The sequence below is a fragment of the Tigriopus californicus genome, chromosome 1 (genome assembly GCF_007210705.1).
Source record: "Tigriopus californicus strain San Diego chromosome 1, Tcal_SD_v2.1, whole genome shotgun sequence".
In the NCBI taxonomy this organism is placed as follows: domain Eukaryota; kingdom Metazoa; phylum Arthropoda; class Copepoda; order Harpacticoida; family Harpacticidae; genus Tigriopus; species Tigriopus californicus.
The window spans coordinates 316,362-333,679 of record NC_081440.1 but is presented as its reverse complement, the minus strand read 5'-3'; the positions used below and the strand labels follow the sequence as shown (position 1 = coordinate 333,679).

The 17,318-nt window shown below is 45.2% G+C and overlaps 2 protein-coding genes across 2 annotated transcripts in view; both read left to right on the top strand.

The window, feature by feature from the left end:
* The first annotated feature begins 260 nt into the window (after positions 1 to 260).
* Positions 261 to 8,407, top strand: LOC131887928 (uncharacterized). The gene is made up of 3 exons (XM_059236667.1): positions 261 to 675; positions 3,260 to 5,278; positions 7,353 to 8,407. Exons 2-3 carry the CDS (start codon positions 3,779 to 3,781, stop codon positions 7,827 to 7,829), a joined length of 1,977 nt encoding a protein of 658 aa, XP_059092650.1. The 5' UTR covers positions 261 to 675; positions 3,260 to 3,778; the 3' UTR covers positions 7,830 to 8,407.
* A 7,726-nt stretch (positions 8,408 to 16,133) lies between these two features.
* LOC131887977 (eukaryotic peptide chain release factor GTP-binding subunit ERF3A-like) overlaps positions 16,134 to 17,318 on the top strand; it is a gene marked incomplete in the record, with an annotated part of 25,979 nt that continues 24,794 nt past the window's right edge. The window contains 2 exon segments of the mRNA XM_059236733.1: positions 16,134 to 16,418; positions 16,714 to 17,160. Coding sequence (XP_059092716.1) covers positions 16,750 to 17,160 — 411 coding nt within the window.

Genomic DNA, 17,318 nt, shown 5'->3' with positions numbered 1-17,318 from the left:
CCCTTCGTGCGTCGGACTCCCCTCTCCACCCTCCTCCAACTCTAAATACACTTCACTTGCTCTAAACATATCTATACACATCAAGTGACTAATAGCATATGAGGAGGAGTAAGAGCAGCAACAGCAACAGTCTTTGCCCTCAATTTATGATTATTTTCACCCCACCATCTTCATCATCCATCCAAGTGACTCAAACTCACCCACTTGTGGATCTCCGGCCTACTTGAATGGACTTCGTGTCTTCAGGGTAGTTACTGCTGCTGCTGTTATTGTATTTATTGTTGGTGCTTTCGTTGCTTCGGCCACTCGTTGGACGATCATCCCCAGGGTTCAGAAGAGTTCAACCAGGGCTTGTCGTCATCGTCATCATTATTATCATCATCGCCATCAGTATCAACATCTTAAAAGTGTCCAAATCCGAAAATGACTTCACCCCCTCGGCCTCACTTGTGAACTCGAATTGCCACCACTTGTATGTGCACAACTCCATTCAGACAACACCACGACAATAGTCGGCCTCAAAAACATTTCCATTCCTAGAATGTGTTAGTGCTAGATCATCACATGGGTTTGATCTTTCTCTTTCTTGATGTCGTGTTGCCTAACTTGGGGTATTAAGATTTCTGGCCATCGGAAATCCTTGATCCTTTCAATTAACTGCCTCCAGAATAGAGGGTAAGTGCAATCTATGCTTTAGCGTTAAATCAATCTTTCGCTCTTCGAGGGTTCCGAAATCTAGAACCGCGTCAAAAAAAGTGTTTTTCCTCTGACGAGAGACTAAACTATTTCGGCAACAAGTCCTTGCCAGCCCAACATTCCTGGCTCTTTAAAAACAAGTGCTCAAAAAAAGAGTGCTTGACGGAGTGACGATTAGCATGGCAGTTGATCGGTTCGGTTCTGGAAGGAGTCGAATCGGGAATGGTTGAATGACCGGCGGCCACTCAGCCAAGGAAAGCGTCTCTAAAGTCACTTTTCTCCGGCCCTGTCTGTTTTGATCATGATCTTGCCTGGTGCATGGTGTAGGTACGGAGTTGTAATGGCTGCAATTGTTGTTGTTGTTGTTGTTGCTTTTTGTGTGGTGGTGGTGGTGGTCTGAGTATAATACAGATCCCTTCTCCGGTGGGGCTTGGGTTTTGGGAAAAAGCAGAGCGAGGACGTTCAAAATCGGAAACCACCCTCGTCACCATTCAGGCCAAGCCATGGGGGATTGTTGTGCTGGTGTGCCTGAAAACACCTCTGCAATCCTGGTTTAGCTTTGGACAGCAACAGCCACACCAATGATAATAACAACGGTGGTAATTAATTATGATGATAATGATAGTTAGGCTAATGAGAGCATAGACCCCGGGTCTTGATATCAATACTATTCGAGCTCTTCCGTTCAACTCTCTCCGTCGTCTGTGGCAACGCTGCACACGGACATAAAATGCCGGAGAAGCCAGATCACTTCTTGTTGACGTAGAGCAACAACAGCAGCAACAACAACATGCCTTGCTAGAAAGAGTTACTGGTCTGGGCCAATCGCTCCCTATTTGAAGTCATTACGACTTGAACATGCATAATAAACCCAGGTGATCTGTTGGTACGTATGTGTACCTCGTCGTCCTCTGAGTGCATTCTATGTACTACACGCACACCAACAGTAGAGTACTACTAAGCAAGTCCACCTAACCAGTGGTGCGATCCGTCGATGAGATCAATCATGACGATGGCCCAATTGCCAACTTCGTTAGAACACTCAAAAAGGATGATATCCAATTCGTGGAAATAACTGCCAGAGCTCCAGATTGGCCCAAACAAGACACGTCAACCCTTGTGTGATGTGATGTGGAGCGGTTTTTTTGAATGGTGCTGCAGATCTGCACAACCATATCAGGCCTAGCCATTTCCACGAATCAGGATCTTGCATCCCCCAAAGTGAGCAAAAAGAAGTCTTGAACGGACTGAGAACAGAACAGTGGTCGGGTTAACGCTCCGAGTCACATTCGACGGGTCTCTGTATCCCATTGGCTTGCATGTTTCCAGTCAGAGCGCCACATATGATCACACACACTCTCTCTCTCACACACGCACGCACACACATCTATGCAGCAGTAATATCTAGTGTCAGTGTGTGATGATTGGAAAAGAAGTATTGGGCTGTTCTGTAGCTGGTGTGTTCACGACAATATTAATATTGGAGGATAAGGGAGAACATACGGGACCCATTGGAGACTTTCCACAAAAGCTCAAGGTTGAGCATTAGGGGAAGAGGTGAAAGCTCAGAACTTGAGGAGTGGTTTCGTAGTTATGCTCATGTATGTACTAGCATGACCGAGGGATATGTTGATACACGATGTTGGGTAAGATCAAGAGAGATGATGCTGATAATGATGATGATAATAATAATCATGCTAGTAAAAGGTGAAACTTGATGCCCGAGTTGTTGGTTCAACGAGAGACCGAATGGGCGATTTGAGTCGGTCATGCAAATGATATATTTTTGAACATGGCCACGTCGAAAGTCCAAAGGAGAATCCCAACATGTAGAGAAAAGGAGAAAAATGGGCATTATTTCCCTCAATGGGAGTCCGTCCACCTTTCTACGCATACAGGTTTACCCATCCATCCATAGAAGTCGTCAGCTTCGGCAAGCCAACCTCGGACTTATTTTACGCACATTGTTTGTGCCGTTCTGACGAATTCAGAGGATGTGCATTTGAATTTTTGGTTGGATTTCGTTTTTTGCCAAATTATCATTGGCCTGTGATTGAAATCGTTCTTGACACAACGTCACTGAGAGACGTATTTTAAATCAAAGTTTTTGTCCCCTTTTATTCTGACATTTAAAATAGTGAGAGGAAGTCATAATCAGAACAAAGCCACTAGAAAACCAAATCAAATCCCCAAATTGACTCAGATGTAAACGTTGGCGACTAGAAATGCTATACTTGCGTCAACCTCCCAACTAATGATGAATTTCTTTTCGAATTTTGCCATGCACCCCCTTAAGGTCATTGGTGAGAGTTCCCTTGGGCCACGTGGAGCAATGAGTAGATGGTTTGTAGTCGTAATAACAATAATAATAATTATTATTATAACAATGTGACTCCAAGGTAATAAAACCCTCGGTCGATGATTGTAGTCATTACAGAATCAACCGAATGCTTGAAGAAGCAAAATTGTGCGTGTGCCATAAATTTAGGTGCGAAAGACGGAGAACTTTTATGAGGAAATCTGTTTAACAATAGAGCAATTACTCAATTTTTTGTCTTTCCAGGCAAGTCACTCAAATGATCGGGCTAATCACCATCGTCATCATTACCTTCATTGTCGTAAAAGACATGCAAGGGTAGTAAGCAGTCCAAGCAACCAAGCAACCAACCAACCATCCTTTCATCCAACCAGTCAGTAATTCAGTCAGTCAGTGACGACATCTCCCAAGGCACAAACGGCGAAGAAAATCACTTTCCCAAAGAGGAGATCTTCAACCCAACCACCCACCCACCAACCAACCAGCCAACTAAGCAGTCAGGCAGTCAGCCATCTGTCTATCTTGTCTGTCCCTCTTCGTTGGTGTCGACTGATTTCGCAGTCTCGTTCGTCATCTTTGGGTTCATCCGCGGATCGCCCGCGCCCGCCACTCTCGCAAATTTTAAACACTCAGCTACTACCATCTCCCTTCTTTCCCGTCTTGAGCAACCACCTACCAGTGCTGAGCAACCTTAACTTAGAGCAAGAGCCAGAAAGGGTTAGTCACTGGCAAAGCGGAGAGAGAGAGGCATATCTGACAGGAAGAATGCCACACTCTGATTTGGCAGTCACTTCTAATCCGAGCAGCGCTGCTTCATCCACGGCTTCCTCCAATGGAACCTTGGCAGCGGTCGCAGCGGCGGCAGCGGCTGCTGCTGCAGCAGCGGTGTCCACCGTAAGTGGGACTGTTCAGTGCTCAGGACCGATTTCGGCCTCGTCTTCGACATTATCACAAATCATCAGTTTGACTTCATCAGCTCCCAGAGGATCTCGGGGAAGCTCTGCCGAGAGCTTGTACGAGGAACCCACCAATAGCAGTGCTGGGACCCAATCCGGGGATGAGCTTTGCCCAATGGATCTAAGTTCTGGTGGTGCCACCGGGATGTTGGGGGGTTCCACAGGGGTCCATCCGTTTGCTCACCCGGCCTTACTAGCCTCCCCTTTCATGGGACATTTACACAGTCTGGACGAGCAATCCATGATCAATGCCAAGCGTTTGGCCGAATTGGTCAAGGCCCAACACATGGCTCATAAACAGCAACGCGAGCAAAATGAAACCACCCCACCCAGTAGTGATCCCATTCTTCGCTTACCCAAAAAAAGACATTGGCCAGACCCGGACGAACAACGGGTCAAGAAAATGGTGGCCCCGAGCGAATATGAAAGCTCGCCCAAGACAGAAAACGAGGACTCACAAGCCACCGATGGCAAGAACAAGCCTCTCATTCCTTTGGAGCTAATTCGTGCCAAATGGGAGAACAACGCCACGGAAAGAGCATCCCCGGAGAGTGCAGCCAGCAGTACGCCCTCCCTAAGTGAACAACACCCGGGAAGGGAAGTGAAGAAACGCCGATTGGATGCCTTGCTCAACAGGAAATTTGGGGATTCGCCATCTTCCTCCTCGGCCACGAGTCGATCACCTCCAAACCCATCGCCACAGCCGCCCTCCCCGGAGACGGCATTCACTCCCGTGACTAGTTTGCCCAAGAAAATCAACCGACGCAAACAATCGAACCCCATGACCCCGGCCACTACACCTCCATGTTTGTCGGTCAGGCCGATGACTGATCTCTATCCCAGGGGAATAAAAGAGGAGGAGGTGTCAGCCAGGCCCAAATCATCATCGTTCCCAGTTGAGCCGGTGGATCGACGACCCACCGAATCTCCCAAGGTCCATCGACAGCAAGATGTGCTCAAGAGTCAGATCCTTCAACTACAATTAGCTCAGGCGGCTTTGCTAAGCGGCGTTGGATCTTCCGGAAGTAATCCGGATTTCATCAAATCCGCCCTCCTGACCTCGACCAATCTGATGTCCAATCCAGCCACCGCTGCCGCTGCGGCCTCGGCTAATCCCTTGCTCTACTACGGGTACTACGCACAGATGTTCCAAGGACTTCAAGCTCAACAAAACAAACTCGTGGAACAACTGATGACCAATTCGAAGACCCCTGGTTCCGGCCATCATTCGCCCCTTTTAGGTCCTAAACTTGAGGCCACACACAAACCCAGTCGAGATCAGCCGAGTCCGAAGGAATCCAGATCAGAGGTGAGTTAGAAGTACTATACATACGTGTTTTGGCACATTTTTCTGCATTTGTTGCAATTGCCATTTTGGCCTCGAGTTGTTCACTTTCTAGCCAGACGCTCACTAAAGTGTTCTGACAGTTTGGTTTGGAATATTTAACCTTGCCTGACAGGGTGGTTGATGGTTGTTCTAAATTTCAAAATCTGGGTTGACATTGTCGGAAATGCGTATTTATCTTTAGCCGGAGAAGTCGGTAGTTGTTTGGCGCCGAGCTTGAGTTCCCCAGCAAATAAAAAAAACAGAAAACAACTTGGTTCTTGTTGAATGGTGGAGTGCTACCATTCGTGAGTGTGCATGTGTGTGTATGTGTGTTTGCCCCTCTTCGGCTTGATCCGCTTTATTTTGACGTTGAGATTGGGAGAAATCTTTGTTCTGATGTCTCATTTCCCTACAATTAAAGTGTTTGGGTGGAAATGGCTGCTTTGCGCAAATGGCTCGGCAGTCAAATCTTGTGCACTTAAGAGTACATTCTATACCAGAATGTATCGACGACGTGCTCGCTTTAGTTCGGGTACGGGACCTAAAGACGGAAACATTTAGAGCAACTAACAGATTTTGACAAGCCGACGACGAATGACTCGATTTATTTGGCTTCATGACAAAACGAAGCAAAGCAATCATGTAGTATGCATATTGATGGAATGCCAATAGTGGTCATTTAAAAGCATGACCTATGATCATCCGCCGTATCCACAGGAACGAAAGATCTCAATTGGTTGTTGAGAGCACAGTACTTACTTTGTTTGCTCTCAATGCTAAATTGAGAGCCTCTGGGTTGGTTGGCAGTAACTTGGCACGCATCTCCGCCATTCAACTTTGCTCCTGTCATGTTGACATCTAAATTGCTTCCAAGGAACTCAATCTTCATCTGGTTTAAGGTGCACTGTCAACTCTTGACATCTGAACTAAATAAAGTACGCTATCTGCGTTTTTTATTCGTGTTTTTTGATACGAGTTGAGTTGGAGCTTCAGCTTTTTTGCGCTCCCTCTACACGACAAACAATTAAAAGCCTGATCTTGTCATTGTTGTATCCAAATAGTGTAAATTCTCACGAATCAAGTAAAGTCAGGAGCTTGATCGGCTAGTTGGCCATAAGGTTTAATGCATGCTCAATGAGGCTTTAAACCAGAGTACCACACTAAAACAGAACCACTTGCCTCTGAAGTGTACCGGAATTAGGCTCACGTCATAAAAAGGGGGGGGGGGCAGAGAGATAACTCCCGACCAAGCAATTTCAACTGAAACTCTTTGTTATGCAAAACGCGAAACCTTAGAAAAGAGCACTTCAATAGGCATGCTTTCCTTTCTTAGCCGAGGTGGAGTGACTCCCTCTCAAATTAAATGATGTATTCAAATATCCCAACAACGTCGATGTACCTTGTGGCTGGTCGGGGATTCGTTTTTTGTCGGTGTTATTATGGTGCTTATTTTTGAACATGTGGTGGATCGCAAATATAACACATATTGGCCTGGCTAAGGTGACTGCTTTGGGAGGTAGCCGCAAAACCGTCGGAAATATCACCATAATCTTGCCTTCTACACACACACACACACACACCATAACGCATCCAGCGATTACCTCCTCAAGCAGGGTTGGTTGCAATAGTCGATCAAAGTTCTGTTCAGGGTTGTTGGTTTGCTTTGGAAGCCATGCCGGCCTAACGAATACATGTCTACGTACATACAGCCTTTATGCCGGCTTAGAATAGAGCGCAAGCATTATAAAAATACTTTTGGTTGGAAAAAGTTTCTCTCGCGACCACCAAAGCCCGAAGTGATTCTCGCGATTTGGCTAAAGGTTTGATTCATGCATGATTAAAGCCCTCACTTTTTGTCATCCTCTCCTTCTGAAGATGCATTGAGCAATTATTGCATTGGCATTTCAAAGCGTTCAATAGGGTCAGTCACATTTTAAAAAGAGCTACTCGAGCAATTTGCAGAATTTAGAGAAACAGATTGACGAGTTCCAACTCAGCCAGAGGTCCAAATAAAAAAAAGCTAATATATGCACGTATATCCGTCCATTCATTGCAGTTCGATCGATTCTCCTACTCCGGTCTCCGAGGTCCATTAAGCCCCCTGAGTAATTTCCGCAACAACCAGTCCAGTCCACATTCCCATTCTCATATGTTGTTCCCAGGTGGCGCTGGTGGTTCAGCGGTCAGTCCTCTTTCACCTTCGTCGGGCGTTCTCCAAGGGCGCTCCTCCTCGCCCCTCAGCCCTTCTGACGAGCCTCGAAGGCGTGCTCCACGGGCCCTAACTGGACGCCACGTCCGCTCTGGAACGGGAGCCTCACCTCGAACCCTTGAAATACTCCGAAAGAAGATCTTGGAGCGCATGAAATTAAAAGAGCTCTTGGGAGAGAATAGCCACCTATATTTCGGAGCCTTAAATAAGCGTGGCAAAAACGGAGGGCCGAAAAAGCCTCAACATCGGCTTGCCCCTCATCATCAACAACTAACGGCAGCTGCGGCTGCGGCCATGGTAGCACTCAATGGAAAACATCACTAAAGACAAGTGTATTCGTCTCCTTGATGGCCCCATTGTCAGGGGTTCCTTCACTACATTAGATGAAATAATTGTCAGGAGCAGAATTTGTTGCCAAATATTGTTGTTATACCCATGGGGACAAGGAAAATGTTCCGCCGATTTGCCTACAGACTAGAACCCCCTTTCATCTCACGCACAAATACGTAAAACCACTATTGGAATATACCTAACATTCATGGAGAGAACTGAAGAGTGAGAAAGATGTTCAACGAAGGTCTAAATGTTCACCCCTAATTGTTGGGGAAATGCTTATAAAGAGGGTAGGTTTGAGTAATGAAAACACACAGACCCTGCCTTCTTTTGTGTCCGTTAGATTGATTTCTTTGTGATTGTGTACATAAATAACATTTATTCTGTTCCTATTTATTAGACTTACCCCATTCTTCTCGACAATCTCCTGTCTTCTATCCAGTTATTTAAATATTCTTGGTTGTGATATCAGCAACGACAATTTTGATCAGTAATGCCATTCCAACATATTCCAAGCCGTTACGTGCATTGGGTCGATAAAACTGTCCCTAAATATACTGCCAAAAATCCTTTATTGCTTTTCATTTTCAAGTCTAAAACCACGGTGGGCAATCATGACTCCTTTAGTTCCAAGACAAATAAATGCATTAATTTTTGAATGAAGAGGTAAAATGGATCCAATTTAAGACCAATAGAGGCATTTAATCCCACCCTTTTGTGTTTTTGGGAGCTTGGTTATCGTTGCTTGGAATATTATGCGTAGAATAAAGAATGGGTGACATCAAAACGGGCAAACATAAAAGTTTTTGATTAACACACCGAAAAATAAATTGGCACACCCTTAGGTAAAAAAATATGCAGAAACAAAAGAGGGCATACACAAAGAAAGAGATTTTGGCACACCGAACAATATTTAGGCACATCAAACTTTAAGAAGGCACCCAAGACAAAATTTGGGAAAACAAATGAGCAAAGCAGTGCACAAACCAAGAACATGTATACCCCAAAACATTTGCCAGTGATGTTAAGATGACCAACTGACCATGTGTGGGTGCAGAGCATTATCAAGGCTGGATAACTTTGGCTGTAGAGAGACCTCAGTTAATTGGTGCACAGGTGGCAATCTAACATATTGTCAATGGTTTATGAAGCATCATGTAACCTCCAACTACCAAAAAGGGGTAGAATCAAGGTTTCAAAAAATGTAGTGCGAGATTCATTTTTCAGTTTGCCTCTTTATTGTATGGTGTGCCTTTTTATTCTTTGGCTTGCCTTTTTCTGTTTGTGTTGTCTGTGTGCTTGGTTCGAGTGTGTTTTACTTTTTTCCTTTGGTGTGCACTTCCTGTGTACATTGTCCAATTCAGTGTCTCAATTTGTACATTTGGTGTGCTATAAATATTTTTGTGCGCTCACTTTTGTGTGCCACATTGTTGTTTTAGAGGTGTTGCCATTTTGGCAATTGCGTGTTGCTCCATGACCGCTGCCTAACTCCCCTCAGGACTTTGCAACCGTGCTGCCGCAGGCTTACGCCGCTGCCTTGGCGCCCCCAGGTCCTTGCAACTGAAAGGTTAGGTTAAAAACGTAAATAAAGAGCCAAAATGGCAACACTGACGTCATCTCTTGATGTCAGCTGACCCATCATCCCCGTGTTTTGTCATTCGACCACCATTAAGGACTTAAAAAAATCAGCCAAAAAGGACAAAACTGTCAAAGTCCATTATAGATTAGAAAATATCATTTCACTGGTTAACAATCAGAAATGAAACTGGAAGATAAATTGTTACATACACATTCAAGTGTTCTTTTTCATGTTCAAGCCGTTAATGAGCTTGATGTATGTATGATTTTAACCAGCCCCAACTGTAGTCTCTAACTGTGACCCTGTAGAAGCCCTAAAAGTCGGAGGTCAAGTAAAAAAGAGCTAGTTTCGAATTTTTCCCTAAAAACCCTAAGTCGCACAAACAGTGAGGTAAATTCGAAATATTTAGGAAAAACTCTGAGATATATTTTGATTTTTGGTTTTTATCTGGATTTGTCTTGCCTGAAAAGAAAACACATACATAAAGAGGGAAAGAAGGAAAATGTCCAAATTGTAAGGTTTTAAAGGATTGCCTCAATACATTCAAAAGTTGGAAAAAATGAAAAGAAGCCCAAACCCTTGAAAAAATGTCCAATTTCTTAACCTTCAAAACGCCCGAAGTTTTCTTTTACTTTGCTCTTTACATTGTTCTTTGACTTCAATATACATTCCTCTCTATCATTAATAGATTCACAGAACTTCTATGAAGAGCAAAATATTGCCGCAGACGCCAAACCCTGCTCACAGGACATCTTTCTTTGCAATGTAGCGCTTGAGCTTTGATCTTACACTGACGCATCTTGAAAATAAACATCTCGAGTCACGCACTCTCTTCCCTTCCTAATAGCCTTTGACGCGATAACACCTTGCTCCATACACCAGATTTCAACTACAGGTAATATGAGTGTATAAAGACTTCAAGTCCGGTCACTGAGCCGCAAGCTCGAATTGATGTGGCAAATCAGTAAAAATCGATGAGAGGCACTTTTGGGTCTTACTTTTGTTCTGAAGCAGCCAGTAAGGGTCGTAAATGTATGTCAAAATATCTCAACATTATTGCGCCAAAACTTTTGACAAGCTCACGAATGTTCGTTGTGAGATGGTAAACGTGGGTTGGTTCCGCACCGATCTACATGGTCTTTCTTGGGTTTGGCATGTTGACAAGCCAATAGAATGTAAACTGTTTTGAGGACGAGTAAAAACTCCATCAAGCCCTTTATGGCCTGGGAAACGATCTAATTTGATCATTCCCAAGGTTGACACGCAAGAATTGGATGAGCTTTAGAACACCATAAATCATGATGTTCCAAGAATAATCAGCCAGTGGAAGTTTGCCAACGCGTCCATGATTCATGCCAAATGAAGAAGTAGTAGCGCCGGAATGGTAGTTCGTTGAATTCAAATGAAGAAGTAGATACATGAGGTCTCAATACAAGACGGCCCTCAACGTGAATGATCGTAAAACTAGTACTCGCTCAACTATTATTAAAGCAAGCTGAGTGAGGAGGATTATTTGAATGAAAACACTTCGGTAAGGACTATTCAAAAGGCTGTTTACTACATTTAGCTAATATTGTCTTGAATCCTTTTTTTCCTAGAACCTCTTTCCTTCAGTGTTAGTTGCTTCTTACCAGTCGAATGATCTGATCAACGATCCTGAAATTCTTCTCATTTGCAATTTAGCCAATCGGCACGTCAGGTTTTCAATATCATTGGCATCATTGCCAAACGTTCCTGACGTCGTTAGCTAGGAACAGTTCTTATAAAGTTGAGCTCGAAGGCTAAAGCAAGATTAAAAGTCGAGCACACAGGGTGGTCCGGATTTATCGGGCAATGATTTTTGAACAACTGGAACCTTTGCCTAAACGACTGACTTTGCAGAAAAATACCTTGTTCAGTCAGGCATCTTTGAGCGTATTCTTGTATTTCTACGTTTGTTAGTCCCCACCATGAGGATGTAGAGGAGAATGAAAAGGACTATTACTTAGTTGTGCTTGCTTTAAAGCACAGAGTTGCTGTTATGAAAAAGAAGAAAAGTGAGAATAACAGTCTGAGCCGAATAGAAAGTTAATTGAATTTTTCAAGCGTTAGTTTTCGGAATTTGGAGCCGTTCCTTAATTGTGCGAAGCACAATTTGGTAGGGGCCGTATTTGCAATTCGGACAGCCCAAGCAAAATGGGCAAGAGACACGGTACATTGCTTCTGTGCTGGACATTATGAGTGAGACCTAAGTCACTAATCATGTCAAAGATTTTGATATAACTAGCAAAAAAGAGCACAAAACATATGATTCTTTAATGAGGAATCGGCCATATATTTGCTAGCGGTTTGCTCAAAGAGCATCCAGTGAAGTGCAGATCGTAAATAACATTTCGTTTAGCGTAGGAAGTCTATTGATCTTCCATGCAGGAAAGTAGGTAATCAGAGGAGGGTGAGGATAACAAAAGAGTTATGTGTTCGAGGCATTTTGACAGTCAATGCCCACGTTGCCATATAAGCACATTTGAATCTTGCAATGGTGCAATCTTGGGTCCAGTTGAAGTTCCAAGCCAGACAAAAGAGCGTCTGCTTTGTGTCCAAATCTCCTCGACTCGCCAGGCAATTGTAAATGAAGAACATCTTGGGCGGATTTTCTTCCGTCATCATCTCAACTTATCTTTGGCAGACCTGGAAGGCGTTTCCGCCGCATTTTTTTACTTCCGGCAGTTCCACCTCGTCATCCTGGCGAAGTAGGGTCAGGCCAATGTGTCAATAGATTTGGAAAGGAGGGGAAGATCTCTGGCCACAAGGTCCTGGTGAGGGCAAGCTCTCCAAATCCAATGGCTTGCATAATCTTTTTTTTATGTGGATTTTCATGGGATCCGGATATGTCTTGAATTTGCCAGACATTGATGGAACAACGTAATCGTTTTCCTCCTCCAAGCAGACACTCGCGAGTTGGATGAAGATGGCCTCTTCCGTCCACCTTGGTATGGACTTCAACTCTGGCTTGTCCGAAACCGTCGTGAAATACTGAGCTATGCTTCAAGGTACCTATCGACGTCTTTTCCAACGATTTTTGAAGGGGTAGTAAATTCGCTGATTCCTCTGCACAACTTGAAGGAAGTCGTTGGTAGAGTCGGAGTCATGAGTCAGCCGATGTTGCATGTCTTGATTTTACCAAGGCCTTTGATAAAGTAGATCATGGCCTTTGTTGAATGGACGTCATGACATTGGGATCCAAGGCAAGGTTCTCAATTGGTTAAAAAGTTTCACTCATGGTAAGAAGCAAATTTTTAAGGTCGAGGGATCCCTTAGTGACTTACATGATGGTGACACACAAGAAGGGTGATCCCCTGGGTTCCTTCTTAGGGCCCCGCCTTCTTATAATATTCATTGCCCCGCTCCAAAAGCGTTGTATCGTCAGCATAAGAAGAGAGACTGGCAGTAATACTAAGTTAGTTTTCTGGCAGGGAATAGCCAAGATTCCATTATCCTGGCAAAGGACCTATTTGATAGGTTACTGAGAGTAATATGGCCTTTAACGGTATGAAATTCCTCGCAATGACCTTCGATTCAACTCCTTTGAATACTTCACTCGTATATAATGGAGGTAAAAATATTGAGCAGGTCTCATCTACGAAAGATTTAAGTGTAGTCCTCCAAAATAATGGAAAATTCGATGAGCATATCCAGTTGAAGGTGGATATCCTTTCAAATATGTCCAGAGATAGTGTCACGATGCTAAATCTATACAAGTCGATTGTTTAGACACATCTTGAATATGACTCGCCCATTTGGGCTAGAATTAGTTCAGCCGGTTTGCAAAAGCTCGAGCAGGTCCAAATATGTTTCACTAGAAACATCACAGGAATGAGAGAGCTCTCGTATTGGGAGAGGTTAGAAAGGTTGGGATTGTACAGTATTCAGAGAAGGCACGAAAGGTATCTGATACAGTGTGTCTTCAAAAGTATTCATGAGCTTTGTCCCAACCCAGGTTTTAGGGTCAATTCTAGTGACCGCAGAGGCTTAACGTGCGTTTTGAAGGCACCTTCAAGCCCTCGAGAATCCAGGCTAGTTCGAACAATACGTAAGTCCACTTCTCTTCTTTCTCGGGCTCCTTCATTGTTTAAGCTGCTTCCCTCTAATATTCGTAGTGAGTATGTAGGTGTTGATCCAGTAGCAAGATTAAAGTCAGACTGGGACAAGTTTTTGACCCAAGTTCCATGGCAACCCTACATTCAAGGACCAGCTCGGTCTGCCAACTCAAACTCGTTGGTGGACCAAATATCACATTAAGATTGAAAGGTATTGGAACGAAATGAGTGGAGAGAGCCGGATTGGATTCGGGGAATGGATATATATTATTGAATGGTGAATGAAGAAGTCATTAGGTTATTGGAGGGGAACAAAAGGTAGAACAATGGCGAGTAGGAGCGAGGGAGGATGAAGAGTACTATGGACATTTGATAGATGTCTGGATATTGATTAAAAGGCAAGACCTCACAAAAGATAATAAATAGACGAACTATAACCTTTCATTTTAATAGTACTGGGGATGACATTCCCTCTAGCGGATAGAAAAGCCCGTGAAAAAAACAACCAAAAAAAAGTTTATCAACAAGTATCTTTGACTATTTCATTAGTAGGTTCTAAGCTTTTACAAATTTCACAAATGAGTTTTCTTTAAAATTACTCGCCTACCAAATGCCCTGACTGTAGCTCGGCTTCAACTTCTTCGCATTCTAAATACTTGTAACTTGGATGAATAGTTTTTTTTAACTTTACGATGCTGTATTATGTGTTGCTCGAACTAGGTTACAAGATTTTGAGTAACTGAGAAATTAATAGAGTTGACATTGAGAGAGTACGGCATAGACTGCTGCATATTTAGTAGGAGCATATCCACAATAACTAAGGCCAGGGCCAGGGATACATATGCAATAGACTTCCCATGAAGAATCTTCCCCTCCCAATAGTCCTTCAACTCTTCCGGATCTACGTCACCCCAATTTTTCTCTACGGCCTACACCTTTGGCTTCCCAACTCCGCCCAATCCGCCCAATCCACCATCAAATCCGCCGATGCCACCTACACCAAGTTCCTCAAGCGATACCTCTGCGTGCCCCAATATGCCAACAATGCATGGACACATTTTCTATGTGAAACCGAGCCCCTCACCATCGGGCTGGCCAGGTTAGTGTCCAACAGTGTTGGGAACCTGACCTTTCCGGAGGTGATGTCCGGACACAAGTTGTCCTTCCCGGTCAAGGACTTGCTAACACCTTATTGTCCTTGGCCCGACATCCCTTCGGAGTATTGGCGGTCACGTACCTTTGTCCGTCTCCCAGCCAAATGCCATTAGCGACGGGAGTTGACAAAGGATCTGTTCAATCTGGCCCATCCACTCTACTGCAATAACCATGATTTTCATCACTTACCTCTACCTACCTGTCTTTGTACTATCTGCAACTCACCTCTTACCTTTTTTCATGTGCATTGAACCAATTCTAGTCATCCTCATTGTGATATCACTTTCTAGTCAACTATTTTATTGCCTCTACCTTTTTGACATTCTTCTTGTTTTACCATTTTGTATAATGTATATACATCAGATTTTATTTTATAGTTACTTTTACGCCATGACATAACCAAGAGTCGCAATAAAGATTATTATTATTATTATTATTATTATTAATGTTAATGTGAAATGTGCAGATCAATGATCATAGCTGTTATTGCGTCTCGTATCCAAATTTGACCCTACTGGATGTTTCAATGTGGAATGTGCAGATCAATGATAATAGATGTCACTGTGTCTCGAGTCCAAATTTGGCCGGCGGCGTTAACGGCCCTCTGCCGGTGGGCATGGTGAGAATAAAATCATGCTCTGTCTGAATATCTCACACTAACACATATGGCCAGACATATGTCTGAATGAGCATCCAATTTTTGACATCGTGTGGATTCATTCGTGGGTAGCGTTGGTACCGACCATTAATTCAAAGCTGGCACTGTTAGTTTCAGACGTTTCAGACCATCCGTTCTCGCAGTGTCCACGCAGGCACTTCCTCCGGCCTTGTCAGCCTGCTAGGCCAGGACCGGGTGAAACCAGCCACAGCCCTCGGCCTCTTTTCTCAGCCTGCTAAAGAGATCACCTTCCAGCCGACCAGCCCTGAGAAACAGTGGGATTTCATTCTAGGCTTCAGCCGATTGTTGTGTTAGGGCGACCGTGTTGAAACCGGGTCAAGAACAGAGGGAAGTGTTGTCCGGCATCATTCAGTTATGGCATGGATGATAAGGGAAAACAACCGAAATATATAGGCGGTACAATTTCTCAATAATTTAAATTGAGACCATTCAACGGTTTTGTGGGGCCTCAATCCCCAAATGGACGGAGCTGGAGCGGCTCCTCCGGGGCTCGCTGGAGGTCACTAACACATGGCACAAATTGACATCAGGGATGCCCTATTGAAAGAGTCCAGGACTTCCCGACCAATGAGACAGGCATTACACTTGGACTCCCAAATCTTAAGTGGGTTCTGACGAGGTCAAACCAGCCGGCTACGGCCTGAATCCGAGGCCCACGGCGGTTCTCCTAGGTGGCTGGCCACTGGCCCCGACTTATCCGATTCCAAATGGCGACCCTGATGCCGGCGCCGGGTCCGATGGCCTGGCTGGTGCTTGGAGGAGCTAGGGCGCACTGACGCCGACGCCGACGCTGCACTCAGTCCATCAATTGAGTGAGTGAGTAAGTGAGTGAGTGACAAAAAGAAGTCGTGCAACGTGCGCCACGCGAGTCCCAAATCCATCTTCAACAACGTTGCCAATCTTGCTGGCCGACCTCGCCGCATTGGGTCCGTTGGTCCGTCTCGCCCGTTTCGCCCGTCTCCCTTGCTCGAGACGTGATCAGGCCCCTGTTTGGACATCCGGAACGCTCGAGACCCACCCCTTACCCGCTGAGGCGCTGGACCTTCTTGGGTGCGGCGACGCGTTGCCAGTCCACCACCGTCGGTCAGAAGGTGAGTTCCTCTGTCAGATAGGCAGGAGCCAGTCAGTCAGTGTGGGTGAGTGGCTTTGAGCCCGCCCGGATGAAGGGTGGGTGAGGACCGGTTGAGCGGCCTTGTGGTTCTCTCGCTCTGGTTATTGAACAGCGAGACGCTCTCAGGCAGGAAGCGATCAGGTTACGCGTGGCTACCCCGGGCTATGGGCCGCATTGACGGGCTACCCAATGTCCCTGTCACGCTGGGGACATCCCTCGGTCTCCGTTAGTCTGGGACTAATCTTGGACTAATCTTGGTCTAATCTTGTTTGCAGTGAGTCATTCCCGGTCCGACGCCCGTCTCTTCCACCATGGCCCAGCCCGTCAATCATGATGAGGATCTGGATAACCGGATGACCAACTTAAACGTCAACGCCATGGAGTTCGTGCCCACTTTTCTGCCCGTGGCCCCGACTGTCTCGGCGGGAGGCACGGCGAGTGGCACGCCCACGGTCGAACACTGGGAAGACGTGGTGGACGTGAGTTTAGGCTCGGGCACATCAGCCACCACGCCCGAGGATGAGGGTGGTCGGAATCACGAGGGGCCGCCCAACGACGATCGCGATGACGACGATGAAGAGGAAGACAGTTCGATGGAAACGAGCGACGGCCATTTCGTGCCCTCGTCCAAGCCTCGTAGCAAACCCAAAGCCAGTAATCTGCCCGCCCACGATGCCACCACCACAGAAAAGGAGCATGTGAACATCGTTTTCATCGGACACGTGGGTAAGCAAGCAGTGCCCAAGAGAGATGACAGACCGAGCCAGCCAGCCAGCCAACCAGTGGTTGGGTGGCCCCCTCTCTTAGTCGAGTCCAGTTGATTCCTTCATCAAGCCCTTATGTACTGGTTATGGCTTTGTAAGTCGAGGTTTTGCAAGTT

Excerpts from the sequence above, each read along its gene's own strand:
- LOC131887928 (XM_059236667.1), top strand. The coding sequence starts at position 3,779 with ATGCCACACTCTGATTTGGCAGTCACTTCTAATCCGAGCAGCGCTGCT. Across the intron at positions 5,279-7,352 it reads CGAAGGAATCCAGATCAGAG|TTCGATCGATTCTCCTACTC; the intron begins GTGAGTTAGAAG and ends CATTCATTGCAG.